The 27,899-nt window shown below is 41.1% G+C and overlaps 1 protein-coding gene across 1 annotated transcript; it reads right to left on the bottom strand.

The window, feature by feature from the left end:
* Positions 1-116: 116 nt before the first annotated feature.
* kmt2e (lysine (K)-specific methyltransferase 2E) lies at positions 117-27,830 on the bottom strand (the record flags this gene model as incomplete). Its single annotated transcript, XM_024287806.2, is given in 24 exon segments — positions 117-196; positions 759-838; positions 906-1,153; positions 2,012-2,542; positions 2,625-2,681; positions 3,694-3,920; positions 4,783-4,927; positions 5,034-5,333; positions 6,568-6,894; positions 6,986-7,171; positions 7,650-7,727; positions 9,802-9,900; positions 10,457-10,709; positions 10,795-10,904; positions 10,975-11,092; positions 12,134-12,264; positions 12,349-12,549; positions 12,630-12,668; positions 12,742-12,923; positions 13,276-13,415; positions 13,496-13,725; positions 14,130-14,241; positions 16,685-16,869; positions 27,440-27,830. Coding segments are annotated over 23 exon segments (3,945 nt in total), but the record flags the coding sequence as incomplete, so codon positions are not given.
* Positions 27,831-27,899: the final 69 nt, after the last annotated feature.

Raw genomic sequence — 27,899 nt, forward strand, 5'->3', positions numbered from 1 at the left:
ATTTCGTCTGTGGGTGGAGTCAGCCTCCAACTTCCCTGTTTGGTTACCCTTTAAACTATAAATCATTTCCTGATATATAGATTCCCATTTGGAAGCAAAGTAAAAAGTTGCCTTACTGTGTGAGTTGGAGTTTTCTGAACACTTGGAGATGCACACTCTCTCGGTGCGGGCGTGTCCCCTCCTTCCGTCTCACCATCTACAGCAGGAGAGCAGCGTTACAAACCGAACATCTCACAGCACAATACGGCCATGTCTGAATTCACTCACTACTCCATAGAGACCGTAAACTTTAGAATTATCTAGTGTCCTGGATTTTAACACAACACATGTTCACAACTTTTCCACCGTCAAATAGGACGTCACAATAAAAAACCTAATAAATACAAATAATTTACAAAGACTTTTTGTAAATGATGAAAACTTGATATTTTTTTTTTTTTTGTATTTTTGAATTTGAAATAAATAGTTCAAACGCAATGCATTGTGGTCTATATTTGCTAATCTCATTAGCATCAATGTAGACTTGATTTTGCAGGGACTTCTGGGAAATTTCAGTGGGAAACTGGATCCAAAAAATGGAAAAACGCCCTAAAAAGTCCACAAAGTAATGAGGGAATTCAGACCAGGCATGTCCAAAGTGTGGCCTGTGGCTAAATGCGGTTATAAAATCCTTAATTCATTTATAAAAAATAGTGTGCACAAATTCTTGATTGTGATTGGCTAAATTATGTTGTAAACCTTGAAGAGTTTCTCCTCACCAATCTCTTTGTCTTTGCTGAGCAGAAGGGCTCGGTGGTAGCTGCGTTCTCTGGTCTGCTCCACGAAGGTCGACGAGGTCCTAAAGAGATCAGAGACGCATTAGGACCTCCACACATGTGGAGATGAGCGCCTGTGACGAGACGTACCACTGCCCCTCTCCTCTCTCTTCTCCTTTTTCTCCCCCAGCTTCTGTCTCCTCGCTTTGCGGCTCTTTTCCCGTGGCGGCGTTGTTGCATGGAGCGGGTGGTAAAACGGGGTCGCCGACAGGCTCCGTGGTAACGGGGAACGCGTCCACGGTCAGAGGTGGCAGGGTGGAAACCGGGGAGCTGCATTCAGTCTTGGAGCCGCTGCGGCGAGCTTCTCGCTGGCGCTTTCGGTACTCGAGCAGAGAAACCTGGAAAACAGAGAAAGTTTATTTAACAAGGAAAGAGCAGCTCCTGGGTCTGACCACTAGAGGGCAGCAGACCAACTTGAATGCTTACAAGCAGTTTGTGTAAATATTCTCTGTTGATCTTGTTTATTTTAGAGTTTAATCAAGACGACAGTATCAATACTATAAGTATATGGTATAATTTTGTTTTAATTATTAACACATTTTAATCAAAAAAAGTTTATTATCATTTAAAATCTGAGATTAAAAAATGATTAAGTAATTGATTTATTTATGTCCTTTAAGGTTGTGATTATTAAATGTGAATATTAACCTAAATGTTTGTTTACCATCCCCATTTACTTCCATTTAAAATGAAAATTGTGTTTTTCACATGTTTTTGTGGCCTTTTTCTGATGATGATGGAGGCTCTGAGTATTTCTTTATGTAAATTGCTGTAAATCTGGCGTGAAAGATAAAACGCCGTTTGAAAATAAAGATACTGAGCTCCCTGCTTTGCTCCATTCTGATGTTTTCCTCATCCAAACTTCCATCTGGCTCAGAATTCTAGGAGGTCGTAAGATTGCCTGTGAACAGAGAGCTCTCTGCAACAGGGATGGGAAGAGGGAGCGGGGTTGCTCTGGACAAATTGTCCCCGCCCATAACTCAGAGGTGAAGTACTAATGAACTACTACCACTTTACAGATACTAATTCTTAAAAAAATGCTGATTTTTTTTCATTTTGACAAAAAATAAATAAATAAATAAAATCAAATAAAATAATAATAATTAGAATTCCACTGGAAATGCTTTGAAAAGGCCTAAAGATGGTCGGAGTGTCTTCAAAGTAACACAAAAGGGTTTATTTCTCCACAAACTCACCTTTTTCTTCTGTGGGGGGTTCTGTGCAGACCCCCCTTCTCCGCCGCCATCTCCATTCAGAGACCGCGAGGCGTTGAGCGAACTCCCCTCCTCCGAGCAGGGGTAAAAAAGCTGCCCTTGAGACTCGCTAAACGGCGGCTGAGAGGCCGCCTGTGACCCCGCCCCCGCTGAAGCCCCGGCTGCAGCCTCGTGCCTGAAAGGCGACGAGAGGGGCTCCAGGGTGTGGGACGGGGTGAGGTCCCTTAAGTTCGAGTTGACTGGAGAAAAGTTCAGGCCAGCTGGTCCAGTCGAGCCTCTTTCCGGGCTTTTTATCCACCCGGGGTAAGAGGAAGCGCAGGTTTCTACACAGGTGGAGGGCTCACTCGCGCCTTCTGTGACTCCTCCCTCTGTCCTGTCCTCGCTACAGTCTGCTGACTCAGCAGCTGGAGGCTGAGGACTCTCCGGAACCGACAACTTTACTTCCGCCGTGAGTGCGTCTGAGCTGGGGTTCCTGATGCAAGGAGAGGAGACCAATGATGGAGGACGATCAGCCTGGAAGAAGAGGGAAGAATCCACATCAGAAAAAAGAATCTCTAGTGAGTTGAAAAGATCCCCTGAAAGTCCCGCCTCTCACCTCTTGGACAGACGGCTTCCCGCTGACCTCTGGTGAGTTCTCCATTGAAGATTCACTCTGTGAAAAAACAGAAGACTTGATTACCTCCTATTCTCATATTATCTGTTAATTTTCTAATTTTTCTTAATTTTTCTGACAACAAGCTTCAAGGGAAACATTTTAAGAAATCCTGCCTTTACGAGGCGTGTTTGACCAATAGGGCTGCCACGATTACTCGACTAATCGACGACTAGTCAACTATTAAAATAGTTCACGACTAACTTAATAGTCGATTAGTCGTTTTTTAGGCTAAATTGGAGTTTAGCTAATATTTTAGCTACATGCTAGTTATTGTAGCTAATTTGGGTTTATTTTTTGTTTCTCAGGCGATTTGGATTTTAGCCAATATTTCAACTACATGCTAGCTTTTTGGCTAATTTGGGTTTTTTTTCGTTTTTTTGGCGCTTTTTCAGTTCAGCTAATATTTCAGCTTCATGCTAGCTATGTTGGCTAATAAAGACTGTTTTTTTCGTTTTTTTAGGTTATTTTGGAGTTTAGATAATATTTCAGCTACATGCTAACATTTTGGCTAATTTGGGCTCTTTTTGAGTTCAGCTAATATTTCAGTTTTCTGCTAGCTAGGTTGGCTAATTAATACATTTTTTTCAGTTTTTTTGTCTATTTTGGAGTTTAGCTAGCATTTCAGCTACATGCTAGCTGTTTTGGCTAACAAAGGCTTTTTTTCAGTTTTTTAAGCTAATTTTAAGCTAATTTGGAACTTAACTTATATTTTAGCTGGTTATCTGCTTCAGCCTTTTCAACTATCAACCTCAGCATTTTCAGCTATCGTCACTAGCATCTTCAGCTGCCAAATTCAGCTGGCAGCATTCACATTAGCATTGCACAGCTGATGCTATACATCTAGTTTTTAGTTAGTTTAAAGCTAATGATGGTTAAAATGTGTGCTTTACATCCAGCGTGAGCATTGCCGGATTAGTCTAATCGCAAAAAATAATCGGTGATTAGTCGACTATTAAAATAATCGTTTGTAGCAGCACTATTAACCAAAACACCTGGATTGCATCCTTACCTCCTGAGGGGTGTTGGGCACGTGAGTCGGAGTACTGGAGACGGGCTCTGCGCTCGCTTCCTCCGTTCGGGGTCGGGGGGGCGTGGTTAATAAGACGGGGGTTCCGTGGGAATCCGGTTGGTCGGCTCGTGTGGGCGTGGCACAAGGGGAACCGTAGGGGGTGGAGCTCTCGGACATGCAGGCGTCTAACGGGCTCAACCGTCGCTTTTTCAAAGGGGTGGGCAACTCTGAAGAAAACAAAACAACACGCGGATTGATGAGCGTCCTCGGAACCTCGAACTGTTGGAAAAGTCTGACGCAGGTTCAACTTCTGAAAACATGCTTACTAAGAAAATGCAAACTTCAAAATGATATAAAAATAAGACAAAATATGTATTTTATTATCACTATCCAAATGTACAATGAGATTAAAAATATATTTCAATATGAAATTGTTCTGCTAAATTGTGCAACGTTCTGAAAAAATAAATCTGATGTCAGATTTGGGGTGTTTTAGTGATCAAAACTTGATGTTGCATCCCCATCAGTATGAAGCTAAATCGAGGCAAATATTATTTGAAACCCCCCAAAAAACGAATTGAAAAAGATATTTGTGCCAAAAAAGAAGTCATATGTTCAAAACTTTTTGCTATTCTAGAATAAATGTGAATTATTTTCAGCTTCAAATGTTCTGCTTTTTGGGTTTCAAAACTCAAAAATGTTAAAATCTTTTTTTCACTTTCAACTCTCCAGAAACCGTTTACAAAATACAAGCTTGTGGTTAAAAATGACTGAAAGAAAAATCAATAATTAATAAATGGTTACAATAATATTAATTTTTATCATCATTTTCATGATAAGAGTCATTTTTAATTTTTGATCAGAAATAGTTTCACTATTTTTACTCAACAGCTCAAGCTACTTCACAGAAGTGCCCTGTTTAAGTGTTAAATCATAAAGTTTAATAAAAGAAAAATCTGGGTCGACTTGGGTCTAATTATTAAATTTGTTCCTTTTTTTTAAGTGTTACAAAAGTTTTGGCAAATTCTTAAGAATCAGATCTTGGCCAAAAACCTGATCGGGACCTTCCTGGTTTTTAGCACAACTTACCAGGTAGCGAGCAGGTGCCGTTGTAGGGCAGGGGGCTGTCAGAGTCCCCGTTAATGGAGGGGCTGAGGGGGCTGTCGCCCAGCAGACTCTGCCGTCTTGCTGGGCTTGTGGAGCCCTCCTCCTCAAGCGCTTGTTTCAACCATCGCTGCAATATTTTTAAAAAAGAACATTAGCGCTAAATCAACCATGGAAACACAATTCAAAAGCATTTTTTTTCAGAGTGGGTCTTTAAGAAAAACCATCTTCTGTACCTTCTTGCAGGAGCCGGTGGCTGGCGGCGTTTCTGGCAGTTCCCGGGAACGCCGTCTCCCGCTGGGCACTCCGGGGGTGGCCGGGCTGCGGTTAGCGAGGAATGGGGAGGAAAAGCGGACGTAGTGTTTGGGCGTGCTGTAGACCTGCGGCGAGCAGGCCATGCCTGGTAAGGCATTGAGCTGCGTGGCAAGAACTTCCGGGTCACTGCTTATTCTCAGCGGCCTTTCCGGGACTGGTTCTGGCGTTCGTACGGCGCCGCGGTCCTGCTGTTTCTCTCCCACCCATTCGCTCACAAAGTGCTGTTGAAAGAAGTTCACAAAAGTCTTATTTTATGTTTTGCGAATAAAACAAACATTGTTTAAGAAAAATGAGAATTCTTTTAATAATTAAAAAAAAAATGAAGTTTAGCTAATACTTTAGCAACATGCTAACGTTTTTTGGCTAATTTGTTCTCTACTGGGGTTGTTTAGGCCATTTTAGAGTTTAGCTTATATTTTAGCAACAGGCTAACATTTTTTAATAATATAGTTTACTGAGGAATTTTAGTCAATTTTGGAGTTAAGCTAGTAATTTAGCAATGTGCTAGCTTTTTTTGTGGCTAATTTAGCATCTACTGAGATTTTTTTAATGCTAATTTGGAGTTTAGCTAATATTTTAGCAACACAGTAACGTTTTTCACTAATTTGTTATCTACTGAGGTTTTTATAGGCTAATTTAGAGTTTAGCTAATATTTTAGCAGCATGCTAACATTTTTGGCTAACTTTTCGTATGCACTGAGGTTTTTATAGGCTAATTTAGAGTTTAGCTAATGTTTTAGCAGCATGCTCACGTTTTTGGCTAACTTTTTTTTTATCTACTGAAGGTTTTTTAGGTTAATTTAAAGTTTAGCTAATATTTTAGCAGCATTCTAATGTTTTTGGCTAACTTTTTTTTATCTACTGAAGTTTTTTTAGGTTAATTTAAAGTTTAGCTAATATTTTAGCAGCATTCTAACGCAAAAGCAAACTTTTTTTTTTATCTACTGAGGTTTGTTTGGGCACATTTAGATTTTAGCAACAGGTTAAAGTTTTTTTGACTAATTTAGTTTACTGAGAAATTTTGGGCTAATTTGGAGCTTAGCTAATATTTAAGCAACAACCTAAACATTTTAGCTAAATTGTGATGCATTAGGGATTTTTTAAGCAATTTTACTGCAATTTTTTTTTAATTGAGGTAACCTTCAGTGCTCTTTCATAGTTCTTTAATTCAATTTCCAGTTTTAGCCAATTTAACATTTTGCAAACAGCTTTTGCCTTTTCAGCATATCCCTTAAGCAATTAAAGTAAATTGCGTTTCCATTTTTAGCAAAAGCTTCAGCATCTTCAGTGACTACTTTAGGCTAAAAACATTCACACTAGCATTATCGCACATAGTGCCAATCTTCTTTTTTTATAATTTTTGACCTCTTTCTAGAGGGCCTGTTTTTGCAGTAAGCTTGTACTGACTGTCTCGTTTGTAACAGTCCGGAGATCCGGAAGTGAAAATCTTCGCACCTTTTTAGTTTTGAAGTTTTTGCTCGCCGTTCGGTTTCTGTCGGGCGCTGGCGAGCTGCTCTGAGGAGGGCTGCTCTCTGGTGCTTGTGACGAGACGGCCTCTGGTTCTGGCAAAGGAAGCGTCTCTCCCTCTGGAGCTTCACTGGTTAAAGGCTCCAAGGGCTCCGCTGGAGAGCCGGGCGTCAGGTCCGAACAGGTGCTGATGGTCCGAGCTCGCCGGCGCTGCTGACCGATGTGAGTGCGGTTCCTGGAGAAACTCTTCCTGTTCCTCGAAGGCTTTACTTTTGCTGGCTTTAGGCCCGGCTCTTCCTTCACTTCAACAAGAGGCTGCCAAACCAAAAAAAAGTAGAGATTAAAAATAAACACTTTTGCAGATGTGGCGAAGCAAAAATGTTTTGTTTTCTGGTTCCATTCTCACTTGCGTAACAGCTGGGGAATCTGCCGTCTCCGGTGTGGCAGGAGGTTCCTCTTTAACCTCCCCACGGCCCCCGACTTCTGATTTTATGCTACCAATTCTCTCCAGCGCCTGCTCTCGGCGCTTCTCCCTCTTCTCCATCCGAGCAAAGGCTTGCAGAATAGCCTCCATCTTCCTCTCTTCCCGGGTCTGCAGGATTAGATGAAAGGGGGGAAAAAAAACAAAAAGAGAAGGGATTCATGAGTACCAAAGAGGGCACAGGTGTGGTGCTAGAGGTTAGTGTGGGCTACAGAGCGAAACACTTGTACTGTAGTGCAGTGATGCAAACAGAGAGGCAGCTGGGAAGACTGAAAACTCGCTTTAGCACAAGAAGCAAAAGAAAAACGGGAGAAAATGTTGCGACGTCTTGTCAAAAAAATGGATTACAGCATTGCAGTTTTCCAGGATTTCCATACATGGAAATCATGGCTACCTCCACCATCAGTTAGAACACCCCTTTCAAGACAGATTTACACCACCCAAAAACATGTTTTTCCTTCGACGATCAGGGCCAAATTTCGTCTGTGAAGACGGGGCAGTTAGTGTGCTTAACCCCCCCTTCCCAGCAGGTCTGACGGCTGTTGTTGGGTTCATTTGTGAAAACTGACCATGTATGGATTAAGATTACCTCCTTGAGTTTCAGTCCCCTCCAGCTTGAAGCCGCCCCGACAGCGAGATGGGACTGCTCTGCCGGGTTGGCCTGAATCTTTAATAAAGAAACAGCCCAGTTTAGAAGAGACACGTCCCCCCTAAACAAGGCTCAGCAGACATCACTGGGGGGGTCTGGACTAAACACTAACCTCTGCTGGTGAAGAAGATTCATCTTAAAATAGGCTCCAAATATTAAAATGTTCCAACAGGAGCCACTTTGGTTGATGGAAAGTGGTTTACACAGAAATTATGAGAATTTTCAAATAGTTAAAACCAACATTTTAACATGACCTGCTGCTGTAACCCATTTGCTGCACTTAACACACAAACAGTGGATTTTTAAAGTACAGTGGTCCCTCATTATAATGCAGTTACCTCACTGTTTAATGGATTCTTTTTAAGCGCATAGTGTTCAGAGTCCTGATTGGCTGTTGATCCTGTCAGTCAATGCTTAGCGGCAGATCATTGCTAGCTAAGCAGCGAAGTTAGCAGTGATTGCCACTAGCTGAGCAGCAAAGTTAAAGGCTAGGCACAGCTAGTTAAGCAGCGAAGTTAGCGGCAGATCACCACTAGCGGAGCGGCAAAATTAGCAGTGATCACCGCTAGCTGAGGAGCGAAGTTATCAGTGATCATTGCTAGCTGAGCAGAAAAACTGTGTGTTTGTGTTAGTCTGGGGGGCGGTGCTGGCAGTGCAGACTCTTCCAGAAAGGGGCTGTTCTCACATTGTGACTTCAGCATGTGAGAACCTGCTCATTCTGTGGGTTGGGAGGGGCTGGTGCTCAAAATGCAAGTATTTAGAGAATAGCTCAGAAATGCGTGAATGGATCAAAATATCACTTTGGAGTTGTTTATAGTGAGGAATTAATATTATAATACACTTAAAAGCTCAAAAAGTTGATTTTACAGGGTATAGACCTTTTAAAACACTTATAGACATATATTTATATTTCTTTTTTTTTTAATTAACTGTTGTTAATTTTTCTAAATCGTACGTTACTAACAGAACGCAACTGTCGCAATAACTCAAAATCCACCTGTTTGACCCAGCATCCAATTTTCTGTCTGTTAATTTTATTGTGTCTTGCTTTTATGTCTACTATTTTTACTATTTTAAATTTATTTTACTGTAAAGTGTCTTCAGGTGGTTTGAAAAGCACTTAAAATGTATTCTTATTATTAATAAATGAGGGACCACTGTAAACAGAAATTGCTCTCCGATTTAAAACCTGCATCTTCTTTAATCCTTCTATGCTGATGATACTTTGATTGTCAATGGTGATTCTAATGAGATTAAAGTCAAATAAAAACACATTTTAACAAAAGTTTCTGTTTTAGGATGATGAACATATAAAACAATTTATTGTCTGTTCAGATTTTGATAGACCGACAGGTCTCTCTTCATGACATCACAGTACTGCAGGTATAATGGTCACTACAGTCTAAATGTTTCTTTGTCCCGGAACCATCTCCTGAGCCAACAAAGCGCAGCCTATCAGATCTTTCCGAGTCCCTGGCAACAAGGACGGTCCTCTGCAGCCCATCTCTCCTCCGACCCCCCTCCTATCAACTATCCATCTACATCTAGCTGATTAGCAGAACCGCGTGTTGCCCAAAGCTGAGTCAGCACTTTACACCTTTAGGCCCGCTGTGTAAAATGAAGCTGACTGCAGGGTAATTTCCAGAGTGCATGTGTCAGTGTGCTATCCTGGATTGTATGCATGAAGCCCATCTCTCACTGGCAGAGGGAGGGCGCTGGTGCCATGATAGGCCGTATCACACTACCAGCCGCAAGCAGATTAAAAGAGCGCTGCAACCAGAACACCTGTGGATCCCCATCAGCTTTCACCGACGCGGGATTTTATGTGAACACAAAAGCAACAAATGGAGGAAAATGAACGTCTGGCACAGAAAAGCCTACAAAAGAAGAGAGAACTGAAAGCTGAAGGAAGGATGCAGGATGAAAAAATGAGGAGGAAGCTAGTTAGAGAACTGCTCCTATCAAAGCACCAGAACTCCAAGAGGCAATTCTATGTTTGAATTTTTTGCCTTTTCTGCTAGATGGCAGCGTTGTGCAAGAGGGAAAAAATATTGACCAAAAGAAGCTGTAGCCCCTAGCTCGACACACTTACCATCTTTCTCCTCCTCTCTGCAATCTGCTCTTCTGATTCCATCTCTACTTCATTGCTAATGGAGGTTTTGTCCTCTACATCCTCAAATAACTCAGGATCCTGTAAGAGGAGAGCGGGACAAGCCGCTTTATTCAGTCTGGCTACAGACTAGAAGAAACAAGGGAAAGTGGGAAAGAGGGGAAGTTGGGGAGAGGCTGGGGCAAAATTGGGTGATCAGCCCTAACAACAAAAATTTAAATAAATTAAAGAAAAGATTGAAAAGTTTGTAATTTTTTTTTTTAAAGCTGCAAATTATTTAAAAGTTCCTAAAAAAAAAAAAAAGTTAATTCAATAATGTTTGCCACATCTCCACCATTCAGAGGGATTGATTTTAGCTCTCTAAAATTACAAAAATACTGTTTTATAAAAGATGATGAAAGAATTTGTGGGAGGAAATGATGCTCAAATCGGAGATTTCACATCAAAATGAGGGAAATAAAGTCATGAAAGGAAGGATGGGTGAATTAAACAAAGCAGAATAACCAATAACAATGGAAAACCATGCAAAGATTGTTTTTACAGAGTCAATTCTAACCATAATGAAGGTGAAACAGTCCTAACCGACAAAAAAAAGTAAAATAAAATAAAATTCATTTTAAAAGCATTAAAAACTTACCTGGTTGTTGGAGATGGAGAGTCGAAGAGGAGAGAGCTTTCTCTGCTTGCCGTCGCCCACACCTCTGCCTTTCCCCTCGCCGTCTAAAGCCACGTTCTGGTTCTGCCCCTGGTCGTCTCGGACCGAGTCCTTGTCTTTGCGGCTCCCTCGCCGCTTGCCGCCTGCACCCATGTTCTCTGTGGGCTCCTGGTTGTGTTTCAGCACCGGGCATTCTTGGTTTCCCTTCACGCAGGCACAGTCCACCTTGTATTTACTTCGAGACACATAGGAAGGAGGGTTAAAGCGAACGCGCCTTTCTCCTGATGTCCTGCTGATGTAATGTCGTTGTAATGACTCACCAGTTGCCGTAGTCGAAATCAAAACCGATTGTGATCTCTGTGCCTTTAGTGATGTGCCTCAACGAGTAGATGTATAAATGCAGCATGCCGTCCTCGATGACGTGCCGCACCTGAGAGCAGTTGAACACAGAGTGAGTTTCTGCAACCGCAAACAGAAATGAGGCTTAAAGGTTCACGTACTTCGGCGTTGGGGGTGCAGGAACGGCGAATGAACCGAGCTTCGTTACCGAAGCTGCGAGCGTCCACGCACATCTCCAACCCGTCGAATTTAGAGTAAAATAATACAAACGGGTACGGCCTGAAAAACAGACATGAAGCGAGAGGCGTAAATACAGAAATACTACCAAAACTAGCACCATTTCAACTGTTTTATTCATCTTTTTCTTTCCAAAAATGAAGAAAATTTTCAAAATTTACCCACAATTGAACAAGATATTAAACTTTTCATCTACTTTTATTTATTCATTAGAATATACATTAGAAAATACATAAATGAAACATAATTTTGTGTTTTTAAAGACCCACTCTGATCATTTTTTGATCTATTTTAAAACATTTAAGATTATTAATATGCCTTTTTTTAGTCAAAAATGTTTTTCTAGGACATAATTTCTGTTGTAGTTCATTAATACTTCAAGGGGGCGTTAGCGTGGAGCAAATCCGCCAGCGTATATAGATCTAGTCGTCTACAAGTGAATGCATCAGAGCAACTAGCTGATAGCGTATTTTATAATTAGAATAAAGAAATACCCAGAAATGCAATTTTAAGCTTAAAGGATGACCAAACTTTTTTTTTGGGTGTTGATCTCTATAAATGGGGTTTTACAAGTTCTGTCTGTTGGTCATTGTCACATAGTTTTCCTAAATTCTAGTCTAAAACTGTATATGTACTGCCCCCTTGAATTTTCTGATTGGTCAACTAGTGAAGTTTCATGTCATCATGCTCTGTATGTATAAAAGCCCCGCCCACATATGATTGTTATGTTTGCTACAGAGGGAGTAGAAAATTTACAGAACTCTTTACGTTAAATTATTTTGAATCCAAGTTGAGAGCACTAGAGAAAAAATATTTAGTTTGTAACTGCTTTAAATGAAGTGTTGTTTTGTTCTCCAACTGTAATTAAATTGTTTTCTTTCGTTGCCTCTTGGCTCTCTTGTAAAAGAGATTTGTTAATCTCAATGGGACTTTTTTTATTCCAAATCTGGGCTGAGAGTGAGTCCGCCTCCAACTGTCTTGTTGTGTTTTCTTTCTATATCTATCAGTAAAATGCCACAAAGATGTGAAAGGCATAATTATCATGGGAGTGGGTCTTTGATGTCTGATTTGTAAACTCCAGACCTCTTGAAGAAGTATCCGTTGGCCTCAAACTGCTGTCGGAGCATGAACTTTCCCCTGTACTCGATGATCAGGGAGTCTGGAGCCAAGTCTCGCACGGCCTTCAGGATTTTCTTGTTCTTCTGTACTTGACTCTGGAAAAGACATTCGTTTGAATAGATTGAAATGCATAGGAAGTGAAGCTGATAAAACCAAGAGTTTGGATTTTTGAGGTTTACCTCCACCGGGGGTTTGAAAGAAGCCGGGTGCGTGTTGTACGCCAAGCTCCTGCCGTCTCCTTGTTCTTTGACACGCAGCAGGAGTTGAACGTCCTCGCTATACTGATTGCTGTTGGCCTCCTCATAGCGCTCCATCCACGTCTTGATCTTGTTCTCCCACAGAGACGGGTGCTCCACCGGCTCCACCTCAGGAGCAGCACCCTGAAAAAAAAACATAATTAGCTACACCTCAAATTAAAAAAAAAAAAAAATGAATACACGAGACGGCTTCAGCTGCTTACCTTTACTCTTGAGGACTTTCTGGATCCTTCTCTGAAGGCCTAGAGACGATGTATTAGTAAATAAATGCATAAAGACATCACTTCTTTATTGCTAAAATGAAATAAAATGTACCTTTTTTGCTTTGGCAGAAGGTGCTGGGGGGTCTTTATCACCACTTTTTTTACGCTTCTTATCAACCTGCTTATTGCCGAGGCGCCCGGTCGTCAAGGTGATGGTGGTGGGCGTGTGCTGGAAGGTGGAGTAGAGCTCTAGTGGGACCTCATCTCCGCTCTCTGTGGCGCTGGTGTCGCCATCTGAACGTGGAGACAACTTGTTACAACAAAGAACCATAAAAGCGAGACCATCATAGATACAGATTAGACAGTTGTAGTTTACTGCTTGTCCATAGGATGTCACTATGGACCAAGATAAGACCGGGAAGAGAAAAGAAATTAATAAAAAGTCTATCTGGCCTGCAGGGGGAGGAGGCTGCACCCTCTACAACCTGCAACGTTCACTAACAAGCCGGCCTTTTACTGCAGTGAGGAACGCAGAGGCAGCAGACATGAGCTGTAGGTGTGGGCTCTCAAATCTTATAGGACCTGACAAGCTCGTCCGGCTGCACTTGTTAGTGCTGAGACCGTTTAGATGCACAGGTTTGCTCACCAGATAAGCACTCCCGTTTCCTGGTTTGCAGCAGGATAGCCCTCTCTCTGTCCAGGTGGCGCGGCTGGCAGCGTTCGCACAGGTAGGTCTCGGGAATGTTCTGCCTGTCGATGCCCATGCAGTCTATGTGCTGCCAGGCACTGCAAACCCAACGTTACTCATAAGTACTTTCAGAAACTAAAATAAATTGACTCAACTGAGGGGGGAAAAATGACTTTACCTGCACTTGTCACAACAGATCATGTAGCCGTCGTCGTGGGTGAAGCCACAGATGCAGCGGGTGATGTCCGCCCCGTAGCTGCCATCCTCCGACGTGCTGAGGGTCGTGCCCCTGGAAGCCTCGTCCTGCCCTCCAGTAACAAAAAGCCCCCCCTCTCCTTGTCGTATCAACATGGAGGGTGGAGGGGAGGCTGGCGGCGTAGGCGGGGGCCGCGCCCCATAATTATGGTCCTTATAAAAAGAAAAGGTGGAAGGTGTACAGGTCACGTCACGAATCGATGAACGGCGAATTATGTGGGATCCAACAGGACCAAACTCGCCAGAAATGATCAAACTTTTTAGATGCTAAGTTTAAGAAACTTGTTGAGACAAGAATTAAAAATGCAAACATTTGCTTATATAAAAAGAGCAACAAACAATTTATAACTTTTATTTAACCCTCAAAAACAGGTTTCTGTATATTTAAAAGTAACTACGCAGAAATATTGAAACTAAATTATCAGTTTAAATTAATTAAATTTGTTTTCAGTCATAAAAAAGCTAATTTTGAGCAAAAATAAACATTATTTTAAAAATGTGGCTGGATTGTGAGTGTTTTTTCTGCACAAAAGGTAAAAGTTAGTGCGTATACTCACAGCATATGGTAGGCCAATGTAACTATGGGAATGGTGAGAACTGCTGCTGTATATCTGGTGTGGGTAGCTGGACTTTTCCACCACCACAGGGCTGGCCTCCACCGATTCTGGTCTGTTGGGGAGCAGCAGCAAACAAATAAAAATAAAAACATTATCTCTGACTGGAACACTCAAAAACATAGTGGTGACAGAAGCGAGCGGAACTGAGAAATAATTTCTTTTTTCAACAGTGGTTTTTACACACAGCAACCAGCAGCTGAGGGTCAGACAGAAACACAGTTGTTGACCTCTGAACTCAGTCGATTGTTTCAAAAATATCTTCCTGTTAAACTGTAGTTGAGCATTTACTTCTATTCATGCCAAACCAGTAAATCTGCTTTCCCTAAACAAGCCACTGTAGCTGAAAAAACCTGTTTTAGCTGCTGCACACACACAAGTGAAGTATTTTTCAGGTTTTGAGGACGTTGGCACAAAAAAAAGAGGGAAGTGACAAAAGCAAAACAGATACTACGAGACAACGTGGTCACGTATGAAGAGGGGGAAAAAAGGAGGGAAAGTAAATGAAAACTGTAAATTCTGTACATTTCAGAGAAAAGAAACGCACATGTGACAGCTCATGAGGACGCACATTTCATTCTCAGCTTCTTTTGGCGAAGGCTGAAAGCATGTGTCACCTACGAGAGCGCATGGCTTCTTCTAATAAATGTGAAGTGTTGGACTTCCCCTCGTGAACAAGCAACCGTTCTTTTAAAACAAGGCGAAGCATTAAGGTAAGGCTATGACTCAATCACACACGACAAACTTTCAAAGTTCCAACAAAACCATCAAACTAAGAACCGACACATTCAAAAGAACGGTTCAACTTTACACAGAAGTTTGAAAGAGGACAAATAAATAAATAAATAAATACATAGGAAGCGTGTCCTTGAAATAGGAATTTACTTGAGGAAAGTTACAGTACCTGCATCAGCCTGTCTCAGCGGTACGACTCTCCCTGCACGCCGAAACAGCACTGTGCAACACTTCCTGTATGCATTAGCACTTGATAGTTCACTGTCAACGGCAGAATGTGAAGGCTTACATGAATTCTGGAGGCGGTGCCACTGTAAGGGGCGTGAGCACGCGCAACAGATCAACCGCCACACATTTTAATAACTGAGCCGAGCAAACAGACTCGTGTGGACGGTATAGATGTTGAATAAAACTTGTTTACTGCTCTGTTCAAAAGATATTCTCTATTTAGGTCAGGAGAAAAGGCGTGATCAACCAAACACAACCGGCTTTCTGACAAAAAGTGCAGGTTAACACACAGGTTTGTGTACATTCACACACACGTCTGTGTTTTTTTTGTGGATTTTTAAAGAAGGAAGTCATAAAAGAGTAATAAAGATAAAGAAAACCACTTTCAAGGCATGAATTTTAATGTAAAGTCACTATAAATAGCTTGGTAAATGAAAGAAGAAAGTAACCACATCCTAAAAACAAACAGTTTCGCCAGCGAGGAATTATGGAGATTTAAAAAGAAAAATACCACCACCAGCGCAAAAGCTGAACAGCCCTGAACAGCAAGAGGTAATGCTTTTGGCTCCACAAAAGCTCCCACTTGCTGCTATGGCAACACTACGTATGCTGACTGCGAGTGCGCGCAGCACACCAGGCTCACACACACACACACACTGCGTTAGCCAACAGCTGGTCATGCTGCTGCAGAATTCAGAGGGACGTGGAAAGGACATGATGCTGCTTCTGGTGAGTAGCCAGCCCCACTGTTACAGATTCGAGCGCCAAACGTCCATCAGCGCTCCGTCCCCCTCTGGTCTGGACGGGAATTGCGCAGCAGCAGGTGGAAGCCCCCTTTCAAGCTTTTCAATAAATCTGCAACAGGGAATCCGACTCACAAAAAAGTAACCCAAGGGATGTGTGTGTGTGTGTGTGTGTGTAAAGGGGGGGAGCCCTGTGGAGATGAGGCAGGAGGTAGGGCAATGCCTCGGGGCTGTTTAAGACGCCATATCTGTTTGAGGACCACCTGTCACTCAGGCCGGTAACTACGGCAACGAGCCTCACGCAATGCAGAGAGAGAGAGGGAGGGAGGGGAGCGACGGGCAGATACCATGGCAACTCGAGCTGTCACGGCAACAGGGCTGATGGAGGGAAAGGGGGTGGGCTATTCCTCCTTTTTTTTAAAGAGAGAGGAGCCTCCTCTATAAGTTGATGACGTAAGTTCTTTTTAAGTCATATGTCTTGCCTTATTTATTTGACCAAAAAAGTCACGGCAATGCCCTTGACAAGACAAGAGAGGAGGGGGGAGAGGAAGAAGCTTGTTGCCATGGCTCTGTGCAGCGTTTTTGCTTCATTTACTAAATGAATGGATACAGGTTTGGAGAAGAGTCAAAGTGGGAACTTCTGCAACAGGGTTCACAACCACACCCACATTTTTACATTTATTAGTGCAGGTCATTAGATCAGCCAGAATTGCAAATAAAACTGCATATAAATGTATGAAAATACAGGGGGTACCATAAAACAAATACAAACTTCAGTTTGGTTGTACTCACTCTGAGCCTGCAGCCATGTCCAGGTACGAGGTGTCAGCTGTGTCCACCCCTACTGGGATGACTATGCTCATGACGTTCTCTGCTTATTACTTGTTTTCCTACTGAGTCCAGAGAAAGGGAGTCCAAAACACTGAGGCATGCCAGCCACAGCAGTCATTGCAGACATCCAAGTGCATCCACAAGGCCTGGAAACACAGCAAAGAGATGCCATTAAAACAATTAATAGACATCATTTATTTAATCATATTAAAGACAAAAGCGTGGCTTCCAAAAACCACCCATCAAACAGTGAATGGGGCATTCCCAGAACATGTAATTGAATGATTCACTATTTCACATCGCTCTTGAAAAGAGAATTGATGACCAGGAATTCCCCACCTGACAGAGCTGCCAACTGACTTATGAAAAACAGGATGCGGGGTGAAGTCTGAGCTGCAGCTCGAAAACTGCGCTAAAGCGACCTTTTACCACCATCTGCCAGAAAGGCGCCAGGCTGCAGTAGAAGAAAACCCCCACAAAGGGGAGCAGGAGAACACAGCAGCAAGCCGTTATACAGGGAGGGAGGATAATGCAACACAGAGGCCATTTTTGCCCCCTTTAACTTCTAATGAAGACACCCCTCAGGTCCATGGATGTCGTTAGGAAACTAGCTTAAGATGCTATCCCTCCTCAATATGTGAACACTTCAGGTTAGTGGATAGTTGAATTACAGAGTTACACGAAAATACACACAACAGTAGTAGTAGTAGTAGTAGTAGTAGTTTGGGTGAGGCCAAGTCTGTCTATGATGTAAACACGCATCGGAGCATGTGCGTTAGCGTGGCTGTCCCTGATGCAGGGAGCTCTGTTGATAAGCGGGATTAGTGGGAGGGGACAGATGCTGAGACAAAATAGGCTGGAGGTCACACCTCCGCCTGTTCATGCAAACTGTGGCCAAACAAAAGCTCAGATCGCAAATTCGGGGGAATAAAGAGGGAGACGGGTTTTAAAAAAGGAGTAATATGTCAACGTGTATTTAATAGGGGCACAAGAACAATGTTGCAGAGGAACTTGCCTCTGCATGCCTGCCATGTTTTGTGGGGAAAGAATGCGGCTGAACACGTCTCCAGTAAACTCAGATCCTGTATCTTTTGAGGAAAGATGTGTGTCATTACCAGGTGAGCTAAAACATCTGTCAGCAGAGCGTCTTTCAAGAAAAATGTCTCTCGGTGGGGAAAAAAAAATGATAATGGAAGCTGTCCTCAATAAATTAAACAGCTGTAGTAGTTAAAGTAGGAGGTCTTTCCTCTATATCTTGATCCAGCAGGACTGTGAGACCCTTGTAGCCCCAACAGCTGTCAGTTTTAGGCCTGATTAATAGGAGAAAGAAGACACTGGTGGGTAGGCAGCAAATTCCCCTCTCATTTTAAATGTGGTAACTGTAAAAACAGTTATAAGCAAATTTATGACTGAAGTCAAAGTCAACTTTTTCTTAAGGAGCCACTACTAATATCTTTAGAGCTCTTTGCAAAAGCGTTCAGTCATGCTGTAACCCTTGTGCCATCCTAGGCATGTTTACAATAAAAGTTGGGTCATCTGGACCCCGCAAGACAGCGTGCTGAACTTCTTGTTTTTCTAGGATTTTTTACATTTTCATTGGTTTCCGTGGCAGACATACATTCCTGTCCACCTTTGTCATTGGAGGGATCACACATCAATATAAGGGTTGGGTCATTTGGACCCCATAACATCTAGGACATAGTTTCTGCAGAGCAACAGGAGTTCATTAGAAAATCACCTCTAATAACCCTGGGGTAGGGGTGTCAAACTCAGTTGCACAGGATGGCTAATATCCAAAAAAATATCTTAGGTCGCGGGCTGAACAGGATAAACTTTTAGCGAACACACTAAAACTACATTTTTTAAACTTTAAAAATATAACTTTTTATCATTACTATGAATAAAAGGAGGCAGGAATATTAGTCCAGAATAAATTAATTTAAACCTTAAATAACTTTCAATGAGTTAGAAATACGTGCAAGATAAAATCGGACCATTAATGACAATAAAATAAAAATGATCTGGAGGGCCGGATAGAATTGGCTTGACTTTGACACATGTGCCCTGGGTAACCCTGGGGTTAGGATTTCTTCTTTTTTATTTGTTTGTTTTGGAGAAGAGTATGTAAGTTGTCACCAACGGCTGGTTCACACCGGGTACGGAAGCGGCGTGGAACGAAGGGCTGCTTCTATTTGGCGCCCTTGTTAACCTACGGGGTAGTACACACCGAACGCTGCGGACCACGGTCCTCTGCGGCCGGCTCGCACCGTGCAACGGTCGTGTCAGCGTCAATTCTGGCAGGAAGTTACGCCAAGACACAAGAAAATCCTGTCAATTTTCAAAATATAACAAATTCTTCCAAATAAAATACCACAATTGACAAATGTGATCATATTTTTTTGTATCTAAACAGACTGTAGAGATGAAAATAAACACAGAAAATCCAGACACTGAGACACACATATTAACATAGTGTGCTGATGACGGGGGGGCGGAGTTTGGGTGTCTGATAATGGCAAAAAAAAAGCTCTAAATAACAACAGATGTGCAGAATCTCCCATCGACCGTTGTGGAAAAATACATGTCTGGTGTGAACTGGAAGTTAAGCGGATATCGCGTGCACACCACTTCGCCGCGCTTTCTCGTCCAATGCGAACCAGGCATAAGGCCAAATCCTAATGCCTCTGCTACCCCTCTAATTGTAGGGGCATTTGAAACTGTGGGGGTGTCATTATGATGACATCATCATCATCAAGTGGTAAATTTGAACACGCAATTTTCCATCTCTCTAAACTTATAAAGGTAAATGTAGGGGAGGAATTCAGATTTGGCCGAAGTTATGGGCAGGATATTTGGCGTGGAGTAAACCCCACCCCTCTTCATCGCTAAGAGCTCTCTGCTTACACTAGCTTACAGCCTCACACACCAACAAACTAACGCTAACAGTGTAACAAAAACGATAACGAGTTTGTGGCCCACCCAGCGTATTTTCTGTCACAAATAACAGCATTTTTTGTCTGCTCCATATTTATACTATTTTGAATTAAGAAACACTCTGAATGCTATTTTAAACCTTAGTTTCTTATTATATGTCCTCCAGTATCACAAAAATGCCATGTTAGATCATGTCAAAAACAAACAAAAACGCAATTTAAATCAGATTGGGTAAGGGTTAACTCTTTCAAAATAGATTCTACCAAAAGCAGCTTTTCTTTATTGTAGAATATTTATTTTTCTATAAACTAACTAATCCTGATGTTTCTGGTGAGGAGTACACACTGGTACAAGTGCACATTCACACATACAAGCACCCCTTAACTCATAGAAACTGACAGATAACCTCTCGCCCTGTCCTTTCAAACATTCTTCAATGGAGGAGGCACTTTGAGCTGTGTGCAAACATAAACTGCAGCCAGACACAGTCAAGACTGACAAAAGTCAGGCAGGGAGAAGGGAAAAAAAAAAAGTACAGAACAGCAACATTCCTGACTAAATCTGAGCTGGGCTGTGACTGCCTGTCTGCTCCTCCTACTTCCTAGAACTGCCCATCACCCTGGAGTGGAGAAATACAGCAAAAGAGTGGGGGGGGGGATACCCTCACTCCCCGCTCCCCGCTTTCCTGTGCCCAGTCACCCCGCCCAAACAGATTTTCTTTCCCCCTCCCTCCTTAATGCACTTCCTAAACCAAAGTAACACGGAGCTGAGGGGAAAGGCAATGTCGCAGACACGGTTCCTAATTACAACCGAGCCATGAGAGACCGTTTAGAGCCACCTTTGGCTACATTCAGGGCTGTTGTGGAAACACGTGACAGCAGCGAGCAGTAGGGAAAACAGGGAGCATACAAAAGGAGGGGGAAAAAAGGGATAGAAAGGGTGCAAAAGAATGGACATTTGGTTAAATAGTAGGATTTCTTTAAACCTAAAAGGCTTTCTTTGCACAACGGGGAGCTTCACAAATCGCCATCTATGAGGGCAATGGGTGGGGGAGGTGTGTGGATGGGGACTGTCTGACAGTGATGCTTCACAGACCTGTGAGCTCTCTGGGTGGCAGAGATGAGCACACTACAGCCAGATTCGCCTTTTTCCCTCAATTAGAAAAAAAAATTCCCATCATTGCCATTTCAATCATCATCGACGAATCTTAAATAGTGACGCTACTTCCAACGGCTTCCCTTTCCCACCGATTTGTTGTTATAGCTAGAAGCTTGACACTGTTTCACCCTTGTTTTGACAGCCAACCCCTCTGCAGATAATTCTTTTCGATAGGTAGGAGGAGCCTGGAAAAATTAGGAAATCTCGTGGCCCTCTCTGCTACGCCAATGTGACTTCACGCGGGTCCACAGCTGGCTGTGGTGACTCAGCTCAGAAACTGTTGATATACTCGGGCGAATACAGTCATACACACAGGAAGCTTGACCTGGATGGAATGCCAGCCTGTCCCTCTTTTTAAAGACCCAAACCGGCCCTCCTTTGATCTATTTTCAAAGCATTCCAGTGGTCTTTTAATTAGGATTTTAGCCAAAAATAAAATTATCACCTGTGCTGTTTCCAAGGACATAGTTTCTGCAGAACGGCAGTAGTGGATTAGAAATTCATCTCCGAATTGTGGGGAGTAGATCAGGATATACTAATTATTTTATATTACAATAACGGTATATACCAAAATAAAGTATATTTTCAGATATTCTCTGAACATTAACGCACACAATTAATCAAAAAGAATGAACGTGTTAATATTTATTTATACAAATTAATTACACCTCATGAAGAAACAGTCCTTCACTTTGACGTGTTTTGTGCACACAAATTACACTTCCGAGTTACCAGTTGATAAATTAAATCATTTCAGACAATAAAAATTAAGGACAAAAATTATCTTTGGCTTGCTTTTGTTCAAAAGCTGCATATTATCATTAATCGCATTAATTATTAATCGCGATTAATCACAAAAAAGTGTGATTATCTGATTAGTTTTCATATCGATTGACAGCACCGATTAAAAATAAATTCTCTAAATGTACAGTTTTGTGTGTGATTTAATTTTGTGATTATTTGCAGATAATAGGTGGTTGGAAAATACTGTAACAAAAAAAAAGCGATTAATCGCTATTTATTTCTCTAGGTTCGCAATTAATGAGTTAATTTATTGTAATCGATTCCCAGCTCTACAAAAATGTCACTACTTACTTTTATCTGACAACATTTTTTTAACATGTAACTGAATTGTCACAAATTAAAAAAACAGTTTCAAGTTTCTTAGAAGGAAAATACATCTTTGCACAAAAGTTCTCAATTAAAATAAACAAATAAAATCAGTAGAGGAGAAATGGCACGATATACACTTTTCTATTGCCCACACAATATGAATTGTTATATCGCCCAGCACTAGAGGGGAGTATGCCCTCTCCCACTTCCCATCACCCGTCCGTTTACTGCAACAAAAATGGCAAAAAATGTCTGAGCCATCCAGCCGTACGGTTTTACAATTTCAACTCAGACGAGGAAAACGAAGTCGCTACAAGTGGATGTTTCAGATTGGACTGGAGCAGGGACGTTTATGAACTGCAGTTTTCCTTTCCTACTGATTCACAACAATTTAAATAAATAAATACTCAAAAACGCAATTTTGAGCTTGACTTTCTTAAGATATGTCATCCATCATCAGAAAAAAAAAAGGCACAAGAAAATGTAAAAACACAATTTTCATTGGAGTGGCCCTTTAAATAACCAGTACATAAGGGAAAGGTAAAGAAATATTACATTTCTGGAAAGTCTAACTACATTGGAACCTAAAAGGACTAATTTAATTTCAACTCTTTAATTATTGTTCTTTTCAGATTATAAATCATAATAAACCCTTTTTAGATTTAATAGCGTCATTAAATAACCCTTGTGCTATCTTATGGGGTCCAGATGACCCAAGCCTTATATTGACGCGTTATCCATCCCGTGACAAATGTTGATAAAGGTGGACAGAAATTCATGTCTGCAACGAACATCAGTGAAAATCAAAAAATATTAGGAAAAAAAAAGTCCAGCACGTCGTCTTTTGGGGTCCAAATGATCCCACTCGAAATGTCAATATACCTACGATAGGACAAAGGTTAAATGAAACAAAACTACATTATATGGTACAGATTATTTATATTCACGATCGCAGAACAGCAAGCTTCATGCACTTTTTTTTAACACTGGAAATCTTTATACATCAATACAGCAGCAGATATTGAGCTAACCAAAATTTGTCACTAAAACTTGAGTGTTTAGTTTGCAAAGCCATACCTGTTTTATTAAATAGACATTAAAAATGGTGACCAAGAACATTGCAACATAGTGTTGTGGCTCATCAATGTAGTAGGATGATCTATTTTCCAGAAAGTTCAATTCACAGAATTCTTTGAAATAATGTACTTGGAGAGGCTGCACAAATTATATATAAAAATGAATATGTGGAAACCTCAAATACTTAAACGGTGAATGAATGGAAACACTGTTCGAGAAAAGCACAGGTTGTAGTTACTGCATACAAAGTCACACAACCCAGCTATATATGGTCAAGGTTGAGTTACTTCAAAGAATTCTAATTTACGAAGGTATTCGTGACATCAATCTCTTTTTGCCAGGGCTCTAATACAATACGCTGCTTGAGCTATTGTAATTACAAGTTTGACAAGCAGGAACACATGCAGCTGGTCATTTAAGCATTTAGAGAATGCACCAGCCAGCTAAAGAAAATGTGAGCTATGTGACCATGTGTGGTGGCAGAAAAATGGGTAGGGGCATGTATGGAAGTCAAGAACTCTGATACTATTGAATGATCCATGTCTGTAGGGTAACATTCACAAACATTGGTGGCACATCCCAATCATGTTTAGATAATCCCGCTTTATGTTATTGTTACATAGAAGGGCGGTCCGGGGAGTGTAGTCTCAGCAGCTCCAGCATTAAGACCACCTGTCAGGGAGACAGCTTTCTACTTTAAAGCGGGATCTGTTACGGCCCAGCTAGCAGCACAAAAACAGGTCACCTGAGCCCTGGTTTCTCATCCCAGCTGGAATACCATGTGACAAATTGGGAGCCTGAGCCTTTCAGCTTTGTCTCGGGGTCTCTCGGGGTCTGAGAACCACACATGAGATCACTGGAGACTGGGCGACAGAGCTGGGGAGTGAGCTGCATCTAAGCAAACACCCACTTCATCCATACAGATATGTCACTGGAATGGAAATTAATAATAATAATAAATATATACATATATATATATATATATATATATATATATTAAAAAAGTGTGTATTGCTGTATTTAATCAACACACAAGATTCTTTTTCACATGTAAAGAGAATAGCACAAAACAAATGTTAAAGAATTGTATTAGTAAACTGTATGTGTGTTTTAGAGTGTGAGGGTTAAAGTAAAAAGAATCAGTGCTGGCTACCAAAGAGCTCTGTCCCTTTAGCAGAGCCATGACACCTTCACTTTCCATCCAACAAATAAGTGCATACAACAGAGTACTTCATTTTGTCTGTTCAGCAATAACAGAGACAAGAGGGGAAAAACTAATGATAAGAACTGAAGTGACTGTTTTTTTTTAAAGATGCAAGACTTTCTAGAATTCTGTGCATTATAGACACTATTAAGAGTTCATTAAAATCTGAAAATTGTCACAAAGTAAACAATACTTTTAAACACTAATCAAAGGGGCTAACACCAAATATTTTAAGTACTACTGATGCTTGGATCTTAACTTTAAAAAGTGTGAGTTTTTTTAATATATTCTGGAGGTTTGTTTTCTGTTGATTTCTTTAAAGAAAAGTAGTTTTTAAAACAGCTAAAAACTTATATATCTTATATGGCTATGTGTTTTTAAAATGTATGCACCAATGACTGGTTAAAAAAAGGCGTGTTTCCAGAATCTGTTAAAAATTGAAAAAATGCATAAAATTAATTTAAAAAGGTCAAGTAAAATTAAATCACAACAAACTTAGTGTGATTTAAGAAAGTATTTTCTTTTATTTTCAGAAGTTCACTTTTACTTCTCAACATATTTGGTTTAATAAGTTACTATTAGGTGGGTTTATGGTCAACTAAAATCGCAAAAAATGAGATTACACAGAATTAGATTTACAAAACTGAGGAATATAATTCAGGATAAATGTATTTTCACAGAAATTCTGTAAATCAAAAGAAGTTGACACACTTTTAAGTGCTTATTCTTGCCATTCAGAGATAAACAGAACAGTAAAGATGTATTGCAATTGCCTATTATTTTTCTACAGGATTATCTACACTGATATGATTCATCTTCAGTTGTTACAGAATGTTATCTGTTGGAGAGATGTCAATTCTGTAGATTTTCATCAATAAACAGCAGCATATATACACATATGGTTTGTTTTGGTCCTAAAAGCATGCAGCCTAATCCTAATTTCATGGAATTTTGGATAAATAATCTCTCCTGTTTAATCGTGAACCACAAGCAAGACCAGGTGACGCATCATGGGGGTCGCTGGGTTATTATTTTAAAATATGGATGACATATTTTAAACAAAAAATATATTACTGAGAAGAATAATTAACCCTTTTTTTGTTAAACTAGAATAAAATGTAGTGTAGTTGCTTTACGGCAACTCTGTCGGCGCTGCAGTCAGTCCTTCCGATAGGGGTGTGGAGGGTACAACGTTGCTATTATGTTACCACAACACCCTGGTGTTGTCGCCATTTTCAGAGCGCTATTCTCGGGACGGCGTGTAGCCAGGGGAGCCTCGCCATGGGAAGAAAAGCCCCAAGAATGCAATTCAATCAACCTTTTCACACATTCTGCTCTAAGTATCACTCTGTCGGTACAGTTTCTGTGTTGTTTCAAGCCGGGTTCGGCCCGTCCGTCGAAACGCAGGGGCCAGTGAACGGCAATAGCTTCTTTAAAAAAAATGCGACGTTAGGAGGCTACACGAAGAGGTATTTTACGTATAGAAGCACGATTTTTGTTTAAAAATGAGTAAAAACACGCTTTACAGAAAAGAATATTAAGCTAACGCGACGCTAAAGGAGCGAATTCAAATAAAACACGGCAGTGAGTGAGCTAATGAGCTAACGGAAGTTAGCCCCCATGATGCGTAGATGTTTTACACGACTGAGGTGGATTAATGCTTTAGTCGTCACAGACAGGAAGGAGCAACGACATCGGTATCGAAAATGGCAGTTCACAAGCAACTGCGCTTTCGTGCAATCTCTTGTGCCATGACTGGGACTGTCAATCGAGTTTGTGATAGTATGAGAGGGGCGAGAGACCCGAATGTAACATCCCCTCCCCCACCGTTGCAGTATTTGATCCCAATTAGACACACTGACGTGAACGTACAGTAAATTCTACCTTTATATAGAGGTAAAGCTACGGGTGAGTGGTCCGTTTCCCCCTCCTATTTATCATCTACTTAATCGTATTAAGACTGCAGCTCCACAATGAACCAGTGAGATAACAAGCATACACTAATCAGGCATTATAACAGCTGCTTTTACTCCCAAGTTGTCTGGGACAACGGGACGTTTTTACGCATCGCTTGCGCGCATCAAAACGCCAATTGTCCCCCATGCTTTGAACAATGACACTATTAAAAATTCTCCGAACGGAAATCGTGCTGTGAGGTGAGGCAAAAAAAGAGCTACCATGGCGGAGTTGTGTGGTATTTGCACAATGACCATGTTGTAAACACTGGAAATATTCAGAAAAAAGAAGTGGCGCCTTTTTTCTTCTGAAAAATCACAGTTGTACTAATGTTATAAACTAATTACAAATAAACGTATAGTGTAAATATAATTGTTGTATACAAATATTCATTAATAATCTTAAAATCCAAACAACCACGATATAAAACCCAGAAATTATTTCACGGATGGATGGAGGAATGATGCGTTCAAGAACACCCCAACCCTTAAAAAATCTGAATATGGTAGTAGTTAAAAAACGACAGTTATTTTAGTGTGCCGGGGAAGAATAAGTGAACAGCTGCACATTTTATGTATGTACACAAAAGCAAATAAAACTGTGCGCATTATGGCCCGTGGTGTCAGCATGTGAAACCAAACACCAAGTGGCACCCCTTTTCTATCTGCCCTGCTTATTTGTCAAAAAATATATATGTGGAAAAAATGTTTCCAATGGCGATCTTGTCATTGTTAACTTTTGACCGTAGAATGAAAACCTTATATTTTGGGCTAGCACGACGTAATGAAACGTTTTTGTATTCACGCTGTCCGTGCCGGTAAAACGGCATAAATAACGAAACTTTGTAGCAAATTGACTTTACTACCATTGTAGGACATCTAAAGGCCAAATTAAATAATATTTGAGTGACATTACTCGTTTTGACAATCCATAAACGAAGTCAGAGCCCTGCTGTCTGTGTCAAGCTAATTTGATCTAGTAGCATGCGCTAGTTAGCAAGTACTCTGTTGGGTTGCCAACTTGATACCCACACTGGGGACCTGTAGCATTAATTAAATACGTTTGTGGTTATAGAAACGCAATTATGAGTGATAAAATAAACATATACAATTATTTAACCATTTTTATCAGCAAGTAGAGACGCTTAAACTGAGCTGAATCTACGTTAGCAAGTATCAGCATGATGTGCCTAGCCAGCTAACTAAAGCCAACAATAGCCTTCCAAGTCGGATTTGTGCTAACCCTGTAACTAGCACTTATACTAGTTTACTTACCGTTTTAAATCCAATCTGGAGTGGCTGAATGGTTAATTGGGGGACCTGGGTTAGACCCCCGTCGCAGCTTCCACAACCAAAACAATACTTCAGTCCACACACTGCGGATCCTAAGGCAAGCTTCAAAATGTTTGTATATCAACTTGTCCTTTAAGTACTTCTTTTTTCTAAAAAATCCATCGTTTTTCTCCTTTACGCCGGAACCAGGGTATGCTACGGAAACGCTCACAAACCGTTAAACAGAGCAGCAGTCATCGGCGACTTTTAAAAAAATTAGATCCTCTAAAACCAGTCTCTTTTCCCTTTGCAAAAATGGCGGCCCTGCCAGGACTGCCGAGACTCCGCCTCCACCACATACCCCCTCCCTCCCAAAGCCATCAGAAAAAAAAAATCATAGCACCGCCCACTCATACTGCGGGGTTACACTCCCTGTTAAACAGGGGCGGTTTGTGGCCTTTTT

Source organism: Oryzias melastigma, linkage group LG23 (genome assembly GCF_002922805.2).
Source record: "Oryzias melastigma strain HK-1 linkage group LG23, ASM292280v2, whole genome shotgun sequence".
Classification (NCBI taxonomy): domain Eukaryota; kingdom Metazoa; phylum Chordata; class Actinopteri; order Beloniformes; family Adrianichthyidae; genus Oryzias; species Oryzias melastigma.